Below are 20474 nucleotides of genomic sequence, written 5' to 3'. Positions count from 1 at the left end.
CTTACCATCACCTTAAATGATACCCTTTCATATTAGCTATTTCTGCCTTGGAAGGAGGTCTCTGGCCGTCCACTCAATCTATGCCTCTTGTTATTTTGAACAACTCTATCAAGCCGCCTCTCATCCTCCTTCACTCCCAAGACAAAAGCCCGAGCTTAGTCAACCTTTCCTCATAAGACATGCTCTCGAATCCAGGCAGCATCCTGGTAAATCTTCTCTGCACCCTCACTAAACCATTCACACCTTTCCTATAATGAGACAATCGGAAGTGAACAAATACTCCAAGCGTAGTCTAAATAGTTTTATAAAGCTGCAGCATTACCTTGTGACTCTATGCCTCCTGACTTTCTGAATAACCCTACCGTAGGGAACTTTGCTAAACTCCATTTAAAAATCTACTTTCATCACATCCATAGGCTACCTTCATCAATTTGTTTTGTCACTCCCTCAAAGGATTCAAATAGGCTGTCTAGGCATGACCTGTCCCTCATAAAGCCAGGCTGACAAACCCAAATCAGACTATGCTTCTACAAATTCTCGTAATTCCTGTCTCTAAGAATCCTCTCCAATAGTTTGCCATCTCTGATATAAGACTCACTGGTCTATAATTCCCAGGATTATCCCTATTACCTTTTAATGGAAGGAATAACATTTGCCACCTTCCAATCTTCTGGTACTACTCTGGTTGCCAGTGAGGACATCCTCCATCATCCCATCTTCCCGTCACCATAACAGGAATAGATTTCCCTCTGTTCTTACCTCCCATCCCACTAGTCTCTGCATCCAGCACATCATTCGCCGTAATTTCATCCAGCTTCAATAGGATCCTACCACTAAACACATCTTTCCCTCCCCAACACTCTCCATTTTCACAAAGACTGATCTCTCTGGGACTCGCTTGTCCATTCATCCCTCATACTGATCTCCCTCCTGGCACTTAACCCTGCAAGCAGGAAAAATGCTATACCTGCCCCTTCACCTCCTCCCTCACCATTATTCAGGGCCCCAAACAGTCCTTCTAACTGAGGCACTATGTCACCTGCAAGTTCTTTGGGGCTATCTAATGTATCTGGTAATCCTTGTGTGGTCTCCTCTACATCAGTGAAACCTGATTGGGGGGTTCACTTTATTCCTTTGCTCCATCGCCACAAAAGGTGTGATTTCCCAGCGACCACCCATTTTAATTCTACTTGTCATTACCATTCTGACAAGTCGGTCTATGGCCCCCTCTACTGGCATGATGAGGCCTCTCTCAAGTTGGAGGAGCCACATGTCATATTCCGTCTGGGTAACCTCCAAACAGACAGCAATGAACAGTTATTTCTCCAATATCTGGTAATTTCTCCCCCTTCTCTTTCTCTCTTTTTCCATTCTCCTTTCTGGTGTCCCTTTTACCCTTTCTCTTCTCCTCACCTGCTTATTACCTCCCTCTGGTGCCCCTACTCCTTCCCTTTCTTCCATGGTCCACTCCCCTCTCCCAACAGATTCCTTTTTCCAGCTATCATCTCCTAGCTTTGCACTTCATCCTTTCTTCCCCACCTAAACGCTTTCTCCTTCACCTAGCTTCAACTATCACCTGCCAGCTTATACTCCTAACTTTCTGGATTCTTCCTGATGAAGGGTCTCAGCCCAAAATGTTGACTGTTTATTCCTCTCCATCAATACTGCCTGGCCTGCTGAATTCCTCCAGCATTGTTATTTAACCTAAAGTTGTTCAAAGGTTTCAGCACATTATCTTCCTTAACATTGATAAGTTCCAGCATATTAGCTCATTCTATACACATTCATCAAGGTCACCCTCACTGGTGTATACCGAAGCAAAGTATTTAATAAGGACCTCCTCTACCTCCTCCAACTCCAGGCACGTTTCTTCGTTCATCTCTAATTGGTTCTATCCTTATTCTAGTCGCCCTCATGTTTTTCATAAATGTGTAGAACACCTTGGGGTTTTCCTTAATCCTACTTACCAAAGCCTTCTCATGTCCCCTTCTAGCTCTCAGGGCTAAAGCAGGGTCTCAGCCTGAAATGCCGACTATTTATTCATTTCTGTAGATGCTGCCTCCCCTGATGAGCTCCTCCAGCATTTTGTGTGTTTTATTAACACAATTTTTTTTTACTTGCTTGCTCACTTGCATTTGATTTTTAGGTGATTTTGACATTGTTCGAAAATACATATTAACTGTTTAACTTCTCCATTTGCTTATTTTCTCATTACAAATTATCCTGTCTCTGTAAGACACCCACATTTGTACCTATTAGCCTTTTACATACCATTTTTACATACTCATGGAAATTCTGATAGTCTGTTTTAAGTTTCTTAATAGCTTAGTCTCATATTCTACTTTCCTTTTTCAGTAATTTCTTCATTTTTTTTTATTTCAAAAGTATCTCCAATCCTCAGGTTTACTGCTTCTCTTTCAATGTGTTGTTTCCAGACACCTAATACACAGATGACAATAAATGTCACAAATTCCACCATGCAATGCATCATTATCAAGGTTAATTGCTAGATCTTTCAAAAGATCGAAGTATAAATGACATTAATAGCTGCTAGCCACATGACAGACTGTAGCTCTTAACCTTCAGAGGTGACTTCCAATATAACTACAAGATTAATTTATTACTGAGTTGGCTATTTATTATGTTGCTTATAATGATTTGCTTTATTAGAACACACAACATAAAGGCAAAGTACAGACCCTTTGGCCCCAAATGTTGTGCCAAACTTTTATCCTACTCCAAGAAAAATCTAACCCTTCCCTCTTCCCTTCATTTTTCTATCATCCATGTGTGTAAATAAGTTTCCTAAATGCCCTTAATTTATTTGCTTTCGCAGAGTATATTTTATTAAAGGCTTGTGCTCAAAGGGGAATACAACATGTTTTCCCTTTTTGAAACCTAATGTTATTGTGAAATACTGTACAACATGAATAAGATATAGGATAAGGAGCTTCCACTCCAAATAAAAACACAGGAAACAGAAAAAGTAGGTAGGTATGTCCTCTGAGTCCATTCTGTCGTCAATAGGTTTAAGTTTTGGCCAGAGCTCCACTTTCACACACTCTCCCATGTCCCTCATTTTACTGGTAGTATAAACGCCTGTCGGTCTTCACCTTGAAGATATTAGAACATAAGACATAGGAGCAAAATTAAGCCATTCAACCCATCAAGTCTGCACCACCGCTCGATCATTGCTGATTTACTATCCCTCTCAATCACATTCTCCTGCCTTCTCCATGTAACCTTAGGCACGCTTATTAATGAAGAGCCTGTCAACCTCTGTTTTAATTGTACCCTATGATTTGGCCTCCACAGCCATCTGTGGCAATGAATTCCACAGATTCATCACCCTCTGGCTAAAGAATTTCCTCTTCATCTCTGTTCTAAAAGGGACATTCTGTGATGCTGTGTTCTCTGGTCCTAGATCCTCCACTATCGGAATCATCCACTTCATGCCCACTCTATCCAGGCCTTCCTATATTTGGTAGGTTTCAGCAAGATCACCCTCATTTTCCTAAATTCCAGCATGTACAGGCTAACCCTCCTCACATGTTAGCCCATTCCCAGGATCATTCTTATAAACACAAGAGGCTCTGCAGATGCTGGAAATCCAGGGCATCCAAGGAAAGAAGAGGGGCACCAAGGGGAGGTGATAGGCAAGTGAAGAGAAGAAGTAAGAAGCCAAAATGGAGAATGGAAGAGGGAAGGGGGAAGGAAAAAAAATACCAGATAGAGATACCATTGTTCATTCCATCAGGTTGGAGGATACCTAAACAGAATATGAGGTGTTGCTCCTCCACCCTGAGAGTGGCCTCATCATGGCAAAAGAGAAGACCATGGACTGACATGTCGGAATGGGAATGGGGATAGGAATTAAAAATGTTTGGCCACCGGGAAATTACTCTTTTGGCAGATGAAGTAGAGGTGCTCGACAAAGTGGTCCCCCAACTTACGACAGGTTTCACCAAAGTAGAGGAGGCAGCATCCGGAGCATTGGACACAACAAATCACCCTCAATAGACTTGCAAGTGAAGTGTTGCCTCACATGGAAAGGCTATTTGGGGCCCTGAATGGAGGTGAGGGAGGAGGTAAAAGGGCAGGTGCAACATTTTGGTTGCTTTCAGGGGTACGTGGCATGAGGAAGATTAGTGGGAGGAGGGGTAAGAAAGATATTTTTGGTGGTAGAATCCCGTTGAAGATGGCAGAAGTTGTGAAGATGGCAGAAGTTGCGGAAAATGATAAATTGAATGTGGAGGCTCATAGGGTGATAGGTGAGGACAAGAGGAACTTTATCCTTGTTAAGGTGGCAGGAAGATGGTGTAAGCATTGACGTCCAGGAAAAGGAGGAGCTGCAAGTGAGGACAGCCTCAATGGTGGAGGAAGGGAAATCCTGTTCTTTGAGGAAAGAGAACATCTCTGATGTCCTGGAAAGGAAGGCCTCATCCTGGGAAATAATGCGGTGGAGACGAAGACACTGAGAAAAGGCAATAGCACTTTTATAGGAGTCAGGGTGCGAATATAGCCGTGAGATGTTGGTAGACAGTTTCTCCAGAGATGGAGACAGAGAGATTGAGAAAAAAGAGGGAGGTGTCAGAAATGGACCAAGTGAATTTAAAGACAAGCTGGATGTAAAGTTGCAGTCATCAATGTATTCCAAGAAGAGTTGTGGAGTATTACCATCAAAAGCTTGGAACATGGACTCTTCCATGTAGCCAATAAAAACACAGGCATAGCTAGGGCTCATGCGGGTGCTCATGGTCCCTTAAGTCTGGAAAAAGTAGGAAGAGCCGAAGGAGAAATTGTTGAGGCTGAGGACCAGTAATGACAGATGGAGGAGAGGTGGTGGTGGATGGGAACTGGCTGGGTCTTTTGTTCAGAAAGAAACAGACTGCTTAAAAGTCTTCTTGATGGGGCTCAGAAGTGTACAGAGACTAGACATTCACAGTGAAAATAAGGTGATTAGGTCCAGGGAATTGAAAGTTGTTGAGAAAATTGAGTGCATGTGAAGTATTGTAGATATAGGTGGTCAGAGAGTGAACCAAGGGGGATAGAATAGAGTCAAGGTATGCAGACACAAGTTCAGTGGGCAGGAGCAAGCAATCTGGACCTATCCAGACAGGCAGGTTTGTGGACCTTGGATAGGAGGTCGGAACCAGCAGTCCAGGTTAAGGGTGCTACGAGTTTTATGGCAGTGGATGGGAGTTCAGAATTGATGAGGCTGGTGATGCTGTCGGAGACATTTTTCTGATGGTCCCAAATGAGGTCCTTTTCAAGGGGTAGGTAAAGAGGATGTGTCTTGCCACCTGGCCTCAGCAAGATGGAGGTCAATCTGCCACATACAACAGCACTCTCTTTGCCTGCGGATTTGATGGTAAAGTTGGGATTGGTGTGGAGAGTGGAGGTCTACTTCTATTCCCCCACTCTAGCCTCTTACCTCTTCTCCTCACCTGCCTATCACCTCTACCTGGTGCCCTCCTCCTTCCCTTTCTCCCACTGTCCTCTCTCCTCTCCTATCAGATTCCTTTTTCTCCAGCCTTTTACCTTTCCCATCCACATGGCTTCACCTATCATCTTCTAGCTAGTCCTCCTTCCCCTCTCCCCACCTTTTATTCTGGCATCCTCCCCTTGTGCAGCTGGACCTTGGACTTCCTGTCAGATCACTGGCAAGTAGTAAGAGTGGGCTCCGTCACCTCTGCCCCTCTGACCCTCAACACTGGTGCCCCTCAGGGCTGTGTCCTAAGTCAGCAGTCCCCAACCACCAGACCGCGAACCGGTACCGGGTCGCAAAGCATGTGCTACCAGGCCGCGGGGAAACGATATGAGTCAACTGCACCTTTCCTCATTCCCTGTCACGCCTACTGTTGAACTTGAATGCACGCGAGGTCATCAGTCAGTCATTAACCTGCAACTACTCAATGAGTAAAAAACAAACGTCACTTGAGAGTTTCTTTGGAAGAGGTGGTAGGCGACATAAAAGGCCTAACGATGATGATAATGCAGAGACAGCTGAGGCTGAGACTGCAAAAACAAAGAAAGCTTCCTTCAACAGAAAATATGACGAGTCATACATAAAATATGGCTTTATTGCGACTGGTGACTTGCTCACTCCAAGCGCCCTGTGTGTAATATGTGGAGACAAGCTGTCTAATGAGGCAATGAAGCCCTTGAAACTGCTTCAGAACCTTGAGTCCAAGCACCCTACACTTAAAGACAAACCTGTTGAGTTTTTTGAGCGGAAAAAACGTGAGCAAGCGGGACAGAAGCAAGTGCTGACAGCCACCGCCTCCACAAATGCTGCTGCTCTGAGAGCGTCGTACCTAGTGACCAGCCATATTGCTAAGGCTAAGAAGCCTTTCACTGTTGGTGAAGAATTGATTCTGCCAGCTGCCAAGGACATGTGTTGTGAACTGTTGGGAGAAGCTGCAGCTAACAAGATGGCACAGGTTTCTCTTTCAGCTACCACAGTTTCAAGGAGAATCGATGACATAGCGGAGGACATCGAAGCACAGTTGTTGGAACGAGTCTGGTTTCACTACCCAAGACAAAGAGGTTGCTCCCGAATGCCAGTCTACACACGGTGTCACGCACAGGAAAATGCTGGCTAGCCATAAAAATGTCACCTGATCTTAACAGTGTATTGAGTGACGTTGTTGAAGTTATCAATCACATCAAAGTAAAAGCCCTTAGCTCACGTCTGTTTGAGCAGCTTTGCGAGGAAATGGATGCAGAGCACGAACGCCTCTCATACACACTGAAGTCAGGTGGCTATCAAAGGGGAGAGCCCTGGCCAGGGTTTTTGAGTTAAGAGAGCAGCTACAGAGATTTCTTTCAAGAAAAAAGTCACCACTGGCAGCACACTTCAGTGACGAGGAGTGGATAGCAAAACTCGCTTATCTGTGTGACATCTTCAAACTGCTCAATGAACTCAATTTGTCACTTCAGGGGGGAATGACAACAGTCTTCAAGTTGGCAGGTAAAGTGTCTGCTCTCACAACCAAACTGGAACTGTGGGGACGGCGAGTGGACAGGGACATATTTGACATGTTCCCAACATTAGCTGGGAATTTGCGAGAGACTGAGGCTACGTCCACACTAGACCGGATAATTTTGAAAACGCTGGTTTTGAGTAAGAACGACAGGCGTCTACACTAACTGTTTTTCAAAATATCTCTGTCCAAACTAAAACGGATATTTGGGCGAATGTACTCCTACTGGGCATGCACAGACATCTACAGAAAACAAGCAAAGAGGAACCAGTATAATATTTACGTTTCTGCGGTGGTGTTGTGCTATTTCCATTGGTCAAAAACTAGAGTACCAACAAGAACAGCGAAAGAAAGTTTTCAACAATGTCTTCGAGGAATACAAAGAAAACCTCCACTGGAAAAATCAGACCGGACTTCTTCGTTTAGATAGACATGAAGTCGAGCTGTTTCTGCGAGTTACCAATGACTACAAAGTCAGCAGAGCAGTGGAGAACGTGAAGGTGTTTAATTCCAAACAAACTACTAACGTAGATGATAAAGTAAACAACACATGCATGAAGCCGTCCTCTACCCAATATCAACAAGAGAGTGGAATCTTCTGCCGCCAGACCTGCGCAGTATTTCTGACACTAATATTTTTAAAGATAGACTCAATCAAATCAATTTAGGGGATCCAGTCAAAAAAGCTCACTTTACAATTTAACTCTCACGCTGTTCACACTGACTGCGCTTTTTAACAGCCGTCCGGCAGTGCTTGCACAGTACCAAGCAGAAGCAGAAAAAGCATTGCTGTTGTGGTATTGTCATGACAGCGTTTTCAGATATCTCCGTTTACCCGTCCACACTGTAACACCGAACAATCGTTTTCAAAGTTACACACTCTGGAGAGTGTTTTAGAAAAGTTCCGTTTTCGGAGGATGAAAACGCCGTTTCAGTGTGGATGGAGGGTCAAAATGAAGAGAAAAAGCTTTGTTTTCAAAATTATCCGGCGTAGTGTGTACGTAGCCTGAGGCTCACAGCTGGTGCGCGATCACCTATCTTCGCTGTCGACAGAATTCGACGTTACTTCCCAACTGCAAATGACCCAAGACATGCAAAGGAATGGGGCCGTGACCCATTTGTGAATGTCCCCGGTGAATCATCCATGTCAGTGCGGGAAGAAGATCAACTCCTCGAGCTTGCAAATGATGGTGGGCTGAAAAGTATGTTTGACATAACGTCACTGCCGGCATTGTGGATCAAAGTCAAGGCTGAATATCCTGAGATAGCCCCGAAAGCACTGAAAACGTTGCTTCCATTTCCAACATCATATCTCTGCGAAGCGGAGTTTTCTGCAATGAATGCAACGAAAACTAAATTGCGGAATAGACTGGACATAAGGAACCCCCTCATGACTTATAATTGACGTATCGCTATATTCATGCGAGGAAAATATGCGCTGTGTGTTTGATATTAAATTCGTTAAATAAACCGTTTTAGAAATGAAATTGAGTGTATTAGCCACTGAGAAGTGACTTATAGTTGACTTATCACCTATATTCCGGTTGTGACTAACACCTCCCCCCACCCCCGCCCAGTCAGCTGGTTCACAAGAATATTGTCAATATTAAACCGGTCCGCAGTACAAAAAAGGTTGGGGACTCCTGTCCTAAGCCCCTTCTTTACTCTTTGTATACCCATGACTGCATTGCCACCCACAGCTCCAATCTGCTAATTAAATTTGCTGATGATACTACATTGATTGGCCTAATCTCAAATAATAACAGAGATGGAGTCATCACCCTGACACAGTGGTGTCAAGAAATCAACCTCTCCCCCAATGTCACAACAACAAAGGAGCTGGATTTGGACTACAGGAGGAATGGAGACAGGCTAACCCCTATCGACATCAATGGATCTGGGGTTAAGAGGGTGAACAACTTTAAGTTCCTTGGCATATACATCACAAAGGATCTCACGTGGTCTATACATACCAGCTGTGTGGTGAAAAAAACACAACAGCAACTTTTTCACCTCAGACAGTTGAAGAAATTTGGTATGGGTCCCCAAATCCCAAGGACTTTATACAGGGGCACAATTGAGAGCATCCTGACCAGCTGCATCACTGCGAAGTATAGGAACTGTATTTTCCTCAATCGCAGGACTCTGCAGAGAGTGTTGCGGACAGCCCAATGCATCTGTAGATGTGAACTTCCCACTATTCAGGGCATTTAGAGACAGGTGTATAAAAAGGGCCCGAAGAATCATTGGGTACCTGAGTCACCCCACCCACAAACTGTTCCAGCTGCTACCATCTGGGAAATGGTACCACAGCATAACTGCCAGGACGAACAGGTTCTGGGACAGCTTCTTCCATCAGGCCACCAGACTGATTAATTTGCACTGATGAAATTGTATTTTTGTGGTATATTGACTGTCCTGTTGTACTATTTATTACAAATTTCTATAAATTGCACATTGCACATTTAGACAGAGAAGTAATGTAAAGATTTTTTCTCATGTGTGTGAAAGATGTAAGTAATAAAGTCAATTCAATTCAGTTCCTTTCTAAACCTGAAGAAGAGTCTGAGTCCAAAATGCTGATCGTTTATTCATTTCTATAGATGCTGCCTAACCTGCTGAGTTCCTCCAGCATTTTGTGTGTATCACTCTTGTAAACCTTCATACGATCCTCTCCAAAGCCAGCACATCCTTCCTTAGATATGGGCCCCAAAACTGGTTATAATACTCCAAATGTAGTCTGACCAACACCTTATAAAGCCTCAGCATTACATCCTCGCTTTTACTGTATATTCTAGTCCTCTCCAAATGAATACTTACATTGTGATTGCCTTCCTTACTATCAAGCTAACTGGCCTATAACTTCCTGTCTTTTTTCTCCACCCTTCTTTAAAGAATGGAGTGACTTCTGTGATTTTCCAATCCTCTGGAATCATTCCATAATCTAGTTATTCTTGAACAATCACAACTAGTGCCTCCACAATCTCTTCAGCTACCTCTTTTAGAACCCTGGGATGTAGTTCGTCTAATCCATGTGACTTATCTACCTTGAGAGCTTTCAGCTTCCTAAGCACCTCCTCCTGAGTAATAACAACTACACTCAATCTGCACCCTGACTTTCTCAAATTCCTTGCACGTTGCTGGTGTTTTCTACAGTGAAGACTGACACAAAATACTTATTCAATTCACCCACGATTTCTTCATTCCCAATTATTACCTCTCCATCTTCATTTCCCAGCAGTCTGATGTCCACTTTTGCCTCTCTTTTGTTCTTTATGTAACATCCTGGTTAAGATTTTTACTGCTATGCTGTAGGTATTTCATTTTAGCAGTCTGTTCTGCTTTTAGCATGTTTGGGTTTGAACTGAAGATAAGGGGCTCTGTTGTTCAACTTAGGAATATTGTGCCAGTCAATCAGGATGGCAGAACTGAGAGAAGGTCTAGAGAACGTTGGGTGGAGGGGATTTGGTGATGGACAGTGGTGTGAATTGAGGTCTTTTTGGCGGGAGCTGGGAGAGGACAGGAGGGAAAATGGCTGAGGATGCCGTCCCTGTTGCACAAGGAGCTTTGTGCAGATGAATGACTTCAAGGAGGAAGGACCAACACTCCTATTGAGGAGCCTGTTTGTTCAAGATGGATTTCGAGTGACATTCGGAAAGTGGTGTGCACTTTCAAGCAGACCGTGGGTCCAGCGGGTGAGTTAAAGACAACTTCAAGATGTCTTTACCAAGCTCCAACTTATATGCACATTTGGACTGGGTTACCTGTAATGGGTCCTTGTTATTTTTTTTTTCCTTATCCTACTAACTGTTCAATAAAACTGAAATTTGTAAATATACTTTCTTTATAATTGTATGCAGCGTACGATCTGTTATTTCTTGTCAACGGCTAACTGCATGGTGGCCGAATTTACACAGTATTCACACAGATCGGTGTTCGGGGGTGGGTCAACACATGGCGGGACCCAAGTCAAAAAGACCCTAGACGTATGGAGTTTGAGAAAGGTGGTTTTCTCACCAGAGTCCAGTGGCTGTTAGTGAGGGGCTAACAAGCCACATCTCTAGAGATGCCTGTAAAAGGGGGTTTCATTTATTTATCTGAAAAACTTGTAGTATCCTATTTTATATTATTGGCTAGTTTACCTTCGTATTTCATTGTTCATTCCTTATTGCCTTTTTTTGCCCTTTTAGTTTTTAAAAGCTTCCTAATCTTCCAGCTTCCCACTAATTTTTGTTAGATTGTATGCCCTCTCTTTTACTTTTACGCTGCCTGTGACTACCCTTGTCAACTATGGTTAACTCACCTTCCCTTTAGAATGCTGCTGCTTCTTTGGGATGAAGCGTTCCTGTGTCTTCTGAATTACTCAAAGTAACTCCAGTTATTGCTTCTCTACTTCATACCTGCTATTGTCCCTTTCAATTAACTTTGTCCAGCTCCTCTCTCCTGCCTCTGTAGTTATTTTTACTCAACTGCAATACTAATACATCCAAGATTAGCTTCTCCCTCTCAAACTCCAGAGTGGATACAATTGGGTCTTTTAAAAGACCCCTGGATAGGTATATGGAGCTTAGAAAAGTAGAGGAATATGGGTAACCCTAGGTAATTTCTAAGGTAAGAACATGTTTGGCACAGCTTTGTGGGCCGAAGGGCCTGTATTGTGCTGTAGGTTTTCTATGTTTCTATGAATTCTTTCATACTTCCTAAAGGTTCCTTTACTTGAAGGTCTTTAATCAAATCTGGTTAATTACACAATACCAGATACTGAATTGCCTTTTCTCTAGTGGGTTTGACCACAAGCTGCTCTAAAATGCCATCTTGTAGGCATTCTACAAATTCCTTCTCTTGGCATCCAGTAACAGCCTGATTTTTCCAATCCACCTGCATATTGAAATCTCCCATAACCATAAAGTGCATGGCACTTTTTATATGTCATTTCTATCTTACATTTTAGTTTGTACCCACAACCTGGCTACTATCTGGAGGACTGTATATAACTCCCATTAGATATCTGATTTATATCCTTGGATGTGTAGCTCCCAGCAGTGATCTTCTTTCAACCACTATTCTGTGATACCCACAGCATCATATGTGTCAATTTCTAGCTTATCTACCTTATTTTGTAATGCATTCAAAATGTAATTTCTTAGTCCTGCATTCATAATCCATCTTGTCAATTTTGTCTCCATGCTTCTTGATGTTAGATCCTTATCCCTTTCTAAACTTTCTGTTATTCTTTATTTTGGAGACTTCAGTAACCTCTCTCTTTTACTTCATCCACATTTTTGCAAGCCTTAGATTCCACACAGACACTACCACTCTCACAAAATGGACACTCCACTTCACCCTGCCTTCCTTTTATTGGTTGAGCTGCCATTCACACAATTTTAAAAAAAGTCAATCATACACATTAAAAAAAACACCACTAGCTCTTCCCTTATGTTGCTCTGGCTGTTGCAACTGGAGAAAACGTATTCAATAACTATGTCTCTGCAGCTCTCTCAAAGAGTACTCCTACAAGAAATCCACTTTCATCTGTCTGAAATAGGCAATGCCTTAACCTAAAGCTATAACCCCTGGTGTAGAAATCCTCACTTCTGGTAAAGCACATTTAGAATCCATACTGTTAATCCACCTCAAAATCTTTCAACTCTTCCCTTCCTACCATTCAGATGAAACAGACTTCTTCCAACTTAGTATATTGAATTCAGTGTTCACGTGCTTACCTCAACACTGGAGTAACCAAACATAATCACTTTCAGAGAATATCTGCAGATGCTGGAAATCCGAGCAACACACACAAAAAAATTCTGGAGGAACTCAGCAGGCCAGGCAACGTCTATGGAAAAAACTACAGTCAACGTTTCAGGCCAAAACCCTTTGGCAGAACTGGAGAAAAAAAATGCTGAGGAGTAGATTTAAAAGGTGCGGGGAGAGGAGAGAGAAACACAAGGTGATAGGTGAAACCTGATGCAGGAGGGGATGAAGTAAACAGCTGGAAGGCAAATTGGCAAAAGAGACATAAGGCCATGGAAGAAAGAAAAGGGGGGAGGAGCACCAGAGGGAGGCGATGGGTGGGCAAGGAGACTGAGGTGAGAGAGGGAAAAGGGGATGGGAAATGGTGAAGGAGAGAAGGGGTGGGGGGGCATTATCGGAAATTCAAGAAATCGATGCTCATGCCATCAGGTTAGAGGCTACCCAGATGGAATACAAGGCGTTGTTCCTCCAACATAAGTGTGGCCTCATCATGATAGTGGAGGAGACCATAGACAGACATATTGGAATGGGAATAGGAAGTGGAAATAAAATGGGTGGCCACTGAGAGATCCCGCTTTTTCAGGTGGATGGCGCGTAGGTACTCAATGAAGCGGTCTCCCAACCTACATCAGGTCTCACCAACATACAGAAGGCCACATCAGGAGCACCGGAAACAGTATATGATCTCAACAGACTCACAGGTAAAATGCAGCAGGCCAGGCAGCATCTCTGGGAAGAGGTGCAGTCGACGTTTCAGGCCGAGACCCTTCGTCAGGACTAACTGAAGGAAGAGTGAGTAAGGGATTTGAAAGTTGGAGGGGGAGATCCAAAATGATAGGAGAAGACAGGAGGGGGAGGGATGGAGCCAAGAGCTGGACAGGTAATAGGCAAAAGGGATACGAGAGGATCATGTGACAGGAGGTCCGGGAAGAAAGACGGGGGGGGGGGGGAACCCAAAGGATGGGCAAGGGGTATATTCAGAGGGACAGAGGGAGAAAAAGGAGAGTGAGAGAAAGAATGTGTGTATAAAAATAAGTAACAGATGGCGTACGAGGGGGAGGTGGGGCATTAGCGGAAGTTAGAGAAGTCGATGTTCATGCCATCAGGTTGGAGGCTACCCAGATGGAATATAAGGTGTTGTTCCTCCAACCTGAGTGTGGCTTCATCTTTACAGCAGAGGAGGCCGTGGATAGACATGTCAGAATGGGAATGGGATATGGAATTAAAATGTGTGGCCACTGGGAGATCCTGCTTTCTCTGGCGAACAGAGCATAGGAGTTCAGCAAAGCGGTCTCCCAGTCTGCGTCGGGTCTCATCAATATATAGAAGGCCACATCGGGAGCACCGGACGCAGTACATCACCCCAGCCGACTCACAGGTGAAGTGTTGCCTCACCTGGAAGGACTGTTTGGGGCCCTGAATGGTGGTAAGGGAGGAAGTGTAAGGGCATGTGTAGCACTTGTTCCGCTTACACGGATAAGTGCCAGGAGGGAGATCAGTGGGGAGGGATGGGGGGGACGAATGGACAAGGGAGTTGCGTAGGAAGCGATCCCTGCGGAATGCAGAGAGAGGAGGGGAGGGAAAGATGTGCTTAGTGGCGGGATCCCGTTGGAGGTGGCGGAAGTTACGGAGAATAATATGTTGGGCCCGGAGGCTGGTGGGGTGGTAGGTGAGGACCAGGGGAACCCTATTCCTAGTGGGGTGGTGGGAGGATGGAGTGAGAGCAGATGTACGTGAAATGGGGGAGATGAGTTTAAGAGCAGAACTGATGGTGGAGGAAGGGAAGCCCCTTTCTTTAAAAAAGGAAGACATCTCCCTCGTCCTAGAATGAGAAGCCTCATCCTGAGAGCAGATGCGGCGAAGACGGAGGAATTGCGAGAAGGGGATGGCGTTTTTGCAAGAGACAGGGTGAGAAGAGGAATAGTCCAGATAGCTGTGAGAGTCAGTAGGCTTATAGTAGACATCAGTGGATAAGCTGTCTCCAGAGACAGAGACAGAAAGATCTAGAAAGGGGAGGGAGGTGTCAGAAATGGACCAGGTAAACTTGAGGGCAGGGTGAAAGTTGGAGGCAAAGTTAATAAAGTCAACGAGCTCTGCATGCGTGCAGGAAGCAGCGCCAATGCAGTCATCGATGCAGCGAAGGAAAAGTGGGGGACAGATACCAGAATAGGCACGGAACATAGATTGTTCCACAAAGCCAACAAAAAGGCAGGCATAGCTAGGACCCATACGGGTGCCCATAGCTACATCTTTAGTTTGGAGGAAGTGGGAGGAGCCAAAGGAGAAATTATTAAAAGTAAGGACTAATTCCGCTAGACGGAGCAGAGTGGTGGTAGAGGGGAACTGATTAGGTCTGGAATCCAAAAAGAAGCATAGAGCTTTGAGACCTTCCTGATGGGGGATGGAAGTATATAGGGACTGGACATCCATGGTGAAAATAAAGCGGTGGGGGCCAGGGAACTTAAAAGCATCGAAAAGTTTAAGAGCGTGAGAAGTGTCACGAACATAGGTAGGAAGGGTTTGAACAAGGGGGGATAAAACTGTGTCGAGGAATGCAGAAACGAGTTTGGTGGGGCAGGAGCAAGCTGAGACAATAGGTCGGCCAGGACAGCCAGGTTTGTGGATCTTGTGTAGGAGGTAGAAACCGGAAGTGCGAGGTGTGGGAACTATAAGGTTGGTAGCAGTGGATGGGAGATCCCCTGAGCGGATAAAGTCGGTGATGGTGTGGGAGACAATGGCCTGGTGCTCCTTAGTGGGGTCACGATCGAGGGGTAAATAAGAGGAGGTATCCGCGAGTTGTCGCTGTGCCTCGGCAAGGTAGAGGTCAGTACGCCAGACTACAACAGCACTCCCCTTATCCGCGGGTTTAATAATAAGGTTAGGATTAGTGCGGAGGGAGTGGAGAACAAAGCGTTCCGAAGGAGTGAGGTTGGAATGGGGACAAGGTGCAGTGAAGTCGAGACGGTTGATGTCCCGTCGCCAGTTAGCGATAAAGAGATCCAGAGCAGGCAGAAGACCAGAGCGGGTGTCCATGAAGAGGAGGAGGGTTGAAGACGGGAGAAAGGGTCATCGGTGGGGGTGGAAGAGTCCTTGCCGAAGAAGATTTTGGATCTCCCCCTCCAACTTTCAAATCCCTTACTCACTCTTCCTTCAGTTAGTCCTGACGAAGGGTCTCGGCCCGAAACGTTGACTGCACCTCTTCCTAGAGATGCTACCTGGCCTGCTGCGTTCACCAGCAACTTTGATGTGCGTTGCTTGAATTTCCAGCATCTGCAGAATTCCTGTTGTTCACAGGTAAAATGTTGCCTCACCTGGAAGGACTGTTTAGGGCCATGAATGGTAGTGAGGGAGGAGGTGTAGGGGCAGGTGTAGAAAGTGGTGAGGGGGCGGAGAACGGGACGGAAAGATGTGCTTGGTAGTGGTATCCCATTAGAGAGGGCAGGAGTTTTGGAGAAACCCCGTTCAGGTTTCACCTATCACTTTGTGTTTCTTCCTCCCATCCTCCAACCTTTTAAATCTGCTCCTCAGCTCTTTTTTTCACCAGTCCTGATGAGATCTCGGCCCAAAACATCGATTACACTGGCCAGCTGAGTTCCTCCAGCATTTTGTGTGTGTTGTTTAGTACATTCAGCTCTTTTAACAAAATCAATATAGATAACAATGGAAACAGAAACAGTTGAAAACAATAGCTCATGGAGCACCTGTGGAAAGAAACAGAGCTAACGTTTCACATTGAAGATACAATCTATAATATTCTAATGAAGTCATTAGCTGAGGCCTCAGCACTGACCTTTGTGGCCCCACTAATTACAATGTTCTTTAAATTCAAACGTAAAAAGAGTACACAAAAACAACAACAGTTATAAAACTAACGAAGTTTCAACACAGGAGGAGGCCTTTTGGTGCATGGTCTCAGTGCCACGCTTTTAATAAGTTTCACATGGTAGTCTGCAATAGAAAGTTAGGATGCATGGGATCCAGGAAGAGTTGGCTAACTAGATCCACAATTAGCTTGACAGTAGGAAACAAAAGGTGATGATGAAAGGTTGCTTCGCAGATTGAGGCCTCTAACTAGTGGTGCTGCCAAGGGTATGGTGCTAGGCTTATTGCTAGATGTCATCTACAGCATTAATTTGGATGAGAATGTGCAGGACATGATTATTAAGTTTGCAGAAAACATTAAAATAGATGGTGTCATTGACAGTGAAGATGGTTATCAGGATTCACGGACAAATCTTGATCTGCTGAATAAGGGTGTCAAAGAATGGCAAATGGGTTTTAATTTGGATAGGTGTGAGCTGTTGCAATTCGTTAAAGAAAATGAGCATAGGACTTCCACAGTAAATGGTAGGACCTTCGGGAGCATTGTAGAACAGAGACACCTCAGAGTACAGTACGTGATTCCCTGGAAGTGGTGTCGCAGTAGATAAGGTGATGAAGAAGGTTCTGGCATACTAGCACAGAGTATAAAAGTGGGGATGTTATGTTGCAGTTGTACAAGATATTGGTGAGGCTGCATTTGGAATAGTGTGTTCAGTTTTCTTCATCTTGTCATAGAGGAGTCAAAATCAAGCTTATTGCCATATGCACAAGCACATGCAAGCACAGGTGCAATGAAATAATCATCTGCAGCAGATTCACAGGTATCACATAAGTAGCATTCACAACAAAAACAAATTATGCAGAAGTTATACATAATTTTTACAATAAAAACAATTAGAAGGAAAATACAAAGCCCATTTTTGTGCAAAGCGATCAGAGTGGTGATTAGAGTTTTGCTGGTTGGTTCAAGAACTGAATGGTTGAAGGAAAGAGTCTATTAATCAGGAAAGCATGCAGAGAAAATTTATGAGGATCTTGTGGGAACTCGAGGGACCGAATCATGGAGAAAGGTTGGCATTTACTTCACTGGAATGTTGGAGAACAAGGGCAATCTTATAGAAGTGTAAAAAAATCATGAAAGGCATCAATAGGGTGAATGTGCACAGTCTATTTTTCCAGGGTTTGGAGAATCAAGAACTTGAGGGCATATGTTTACGGTGAGAGGGGAAAAAATTTATAGCGATCTGAGAAGCAACATTTTCACCCATAAAGTGGTCAGTATATGGAATGAGCCTGTGGTTGAGCCAGGTACATTGATAGTATTTAAATGGTACTTGGACAGGTACATGCGGGCTAAACATGGGCAAATGGGACTAGCTTATAGGGGAACATTGGCTAGCATGTATAAGTCTGGCTGAAGAGCTTACCTACCTGCTGTGTGACTTCATGACTATTTCCATGTTTGGTCATGGGATACAGTGTTGCCAGAAAGCTCAACATTTATTGATGTTTTCTAAGTACTTTCCAGCTGGTGGTGGTGATCTGTTTTCTTGAACTGTCTCAGAATGCAGAGTGAAGGTATTTCTCCAGTTCAGTTTGACAAGGAACACCAGGGTTTTGATCATGTAATAGGAAACGGCAATTTATTTCCATCAGAATGGTGAAAGAACTTGAGCAGTCCTTGGAAGTGGTGCTGATTTCATGCATCTTCTGTCCTTATTCAAGTAGTAGATAGCATGAATTTGGGTGGTGCTTATCAAGAAAGTCTTAGGGAGCTGCTAGTTCAGTTATTGTAGACTGTTCCCTTGTAAATGCAATTATTCAGGCAAGTAAAGAGGTTTCCATCATATTCCTAACTTGTGTCTCAATGGAAAGACAATGGGGAGTCAAAAGGAGAATCAGTCACTGTGGAATGCTTGTGTTCTGACTTGCTCTTTTAGCTACAGTATTTATGAGGCTAGTTCGATTGTAATGCTGGTGAATGGTGACTCCCGCCATGTGAGGAAAATAGCAATAAATAGCAATGCAATGCCATTTAGGGAGGTTGTTAAATTCTCTTGTAAAATGTGAGTGTTACTTAGAATTTATTATCCCAAACCCAGGATATTATCCAGATCTTAGAGGATGTAGCACAGAACACTTTATTTTCTGAGAAGTTACAAGCAGAACTCAGAACTGTGCAATCAATACTGAACAATTCAACAATGATGGAGAAAACATTATCGGTGAAACAACTAAGAATGACTTGGGTGCAGGATATGACCTGAAGGTCTCAGCCTTAGGATAACAGCCATAAACCTAACATTTCTTTTGAGTTAGAAATGCCTCTAGGTTGGCATGTTTCCACTCAGTTCTCTCTGGTTTTCTAATTTTCCTGAAATTCTACATTGCAACACGTTCAATTGGTTAAAGGGAGTCATCCTTACCTTACCTGTGGAATCTAGCTCTTTTGTACATAGGGAAACAGAGATCTTATAAAGCTTCAGCAACAAGATCAAAAGATGTTCTATCAGGAACTCAAAAAAAATGAACATTTTAAAAATCTTGTATCATTTATAGTCAAATTAAAAGTACATATTTTACCTTTTAGTATACTTGGCCATATCCCATGCAATATAGTGAATGGCATACTCAGGTGGTAGAAACTGGTTCAGATATGTAACTGCAGAAACCAGGGCTTCACTCAATATCCTTTCATGCTTTCTTTTCTCACGTTTCTAAAAAGCAATAGGATTTGGAAAACAGCTTCAATATTGGTAACAGAGACAGGTCAGTTCTTAAATGAAATGGGAAAGAAGAAAAGTTATATTATGCTACACAATAAATAATCCAGCGGTCTTGATTATGTAATCAAGCTTTGTACATGATGCAGTTTATGCCTCTTTTAAATGACACAAGGATAACAGTCTTCATTATAAAGTACTGTATCTGATGGATCACTTCAGGATTTAAGGTAGTGAAGAATTTAGTACACCTTGGAATAAAGATCATAAAGAAGAGTAGAATCTGTGTGCAGGAGTCAAAGACTACTGCAGACTGGTTGCACAATAAGCAATGCTGTCTCATCAGTGGATGGCTTGCTTTCAGAAACACTTCAGAAGCAAAGCAGAGATTCATGATGTTTACTTGTCCATTTGGCAATAGAATCACTTGTGAGTCTCTAAAAATCAAAACTCTGCCATCAAATTACACATTCTGAAGTGGTCAGGTGTTCAACAACATCAAAAGTAAAGGCTAACATCTCAAGATGGGCTTCTAGAAAGTGCAACACATTACCTGCAAGTAGGCTTTCTAAGGATTAATATCAGTTCAGATTCATTTAATTGTTAAAGTTGAAATTAATTTATAAAAGTGAGAATACTTTGAAAAAGAAAACCAGATGAGAAGCTGGTTATCAAAAAACAATCAAAAAATATGTAGATTCTTGAACTCTGAAATGATTTTCAGCAGAAATGACCAGTTCTGTTACAAAGAAAGCAAGTTATTTAACTTAGAAATAAAATCATATTGAGTCCAGAAGGCTGCAGCATGCTCCAATGAGAGATGAAATGTTGCTCCTCAATCTTGTATTTTTGACTTGTTACAACAATGCTAGAGGTCTCTGACATACAGTATATGTGAAAGTGGGAATAAGATAGAAAATTAAAGTAGCAGGTAACAAGAAGCTCAGGGTGGTCCCTATGATAAAATAAATAGCTACTATGGACTACAGAATACTACTGCAGAAGATGATTTGAAAATGAAGAGATATCTTATGTGGACCAAAAATGAAAATTTGAAAATGGATATCAATTGACAAAACTTAATACAGCATTTAAAAATTCATTAGAAATAGTAGTCCTCGTGGTCCTTCACATCTGGTCTGCCCATTAATAGGATTCAGATTGGTTTATTTTCATACGTACCAGGGTT

General features: G+C 43.3%; 1 protein-coding gene across 1 annotated transcript in view; it reads right to left on the bottom strand.

Annotated features, from left to right (window-relative positions):
* fig4a (FIG4 phosphoinositide 5-phosphatase a) overlaps positions 1 to 20474 on the bottom strand; it is a 112734-nt gene that overhangs the window by 40282 nt on the left and 51978 nt on the right. The window contains exon 12 of the mRNA XM_072246364.1: positions 19146 to 19279. Within this exon, the coding sequence (XP_072102465.1) occupies positions 19146 to 19279 (134 nt within the window). The remainder of the gene's footprint in view (positions 1 to 19145; positions 19280 to 20474) is intronic.

Source organism: Mobula birostris, chromosome 2 (genome assembly GCF_030028105.1).
Source record: "Mobula birostris isolate sMobBir1 chromosome 2, sMobBir1.hap1, whole genome shotgun sequence".
NCBI lineage: Eukaryota > Metazoa > Chordata > Chondrichthyes > Myliobatiformes > Myliobatidae > Mobula > Mobula birostris.
This window is presented reverse-complemented; position numbering and strand designations above follow the sequence as displayed.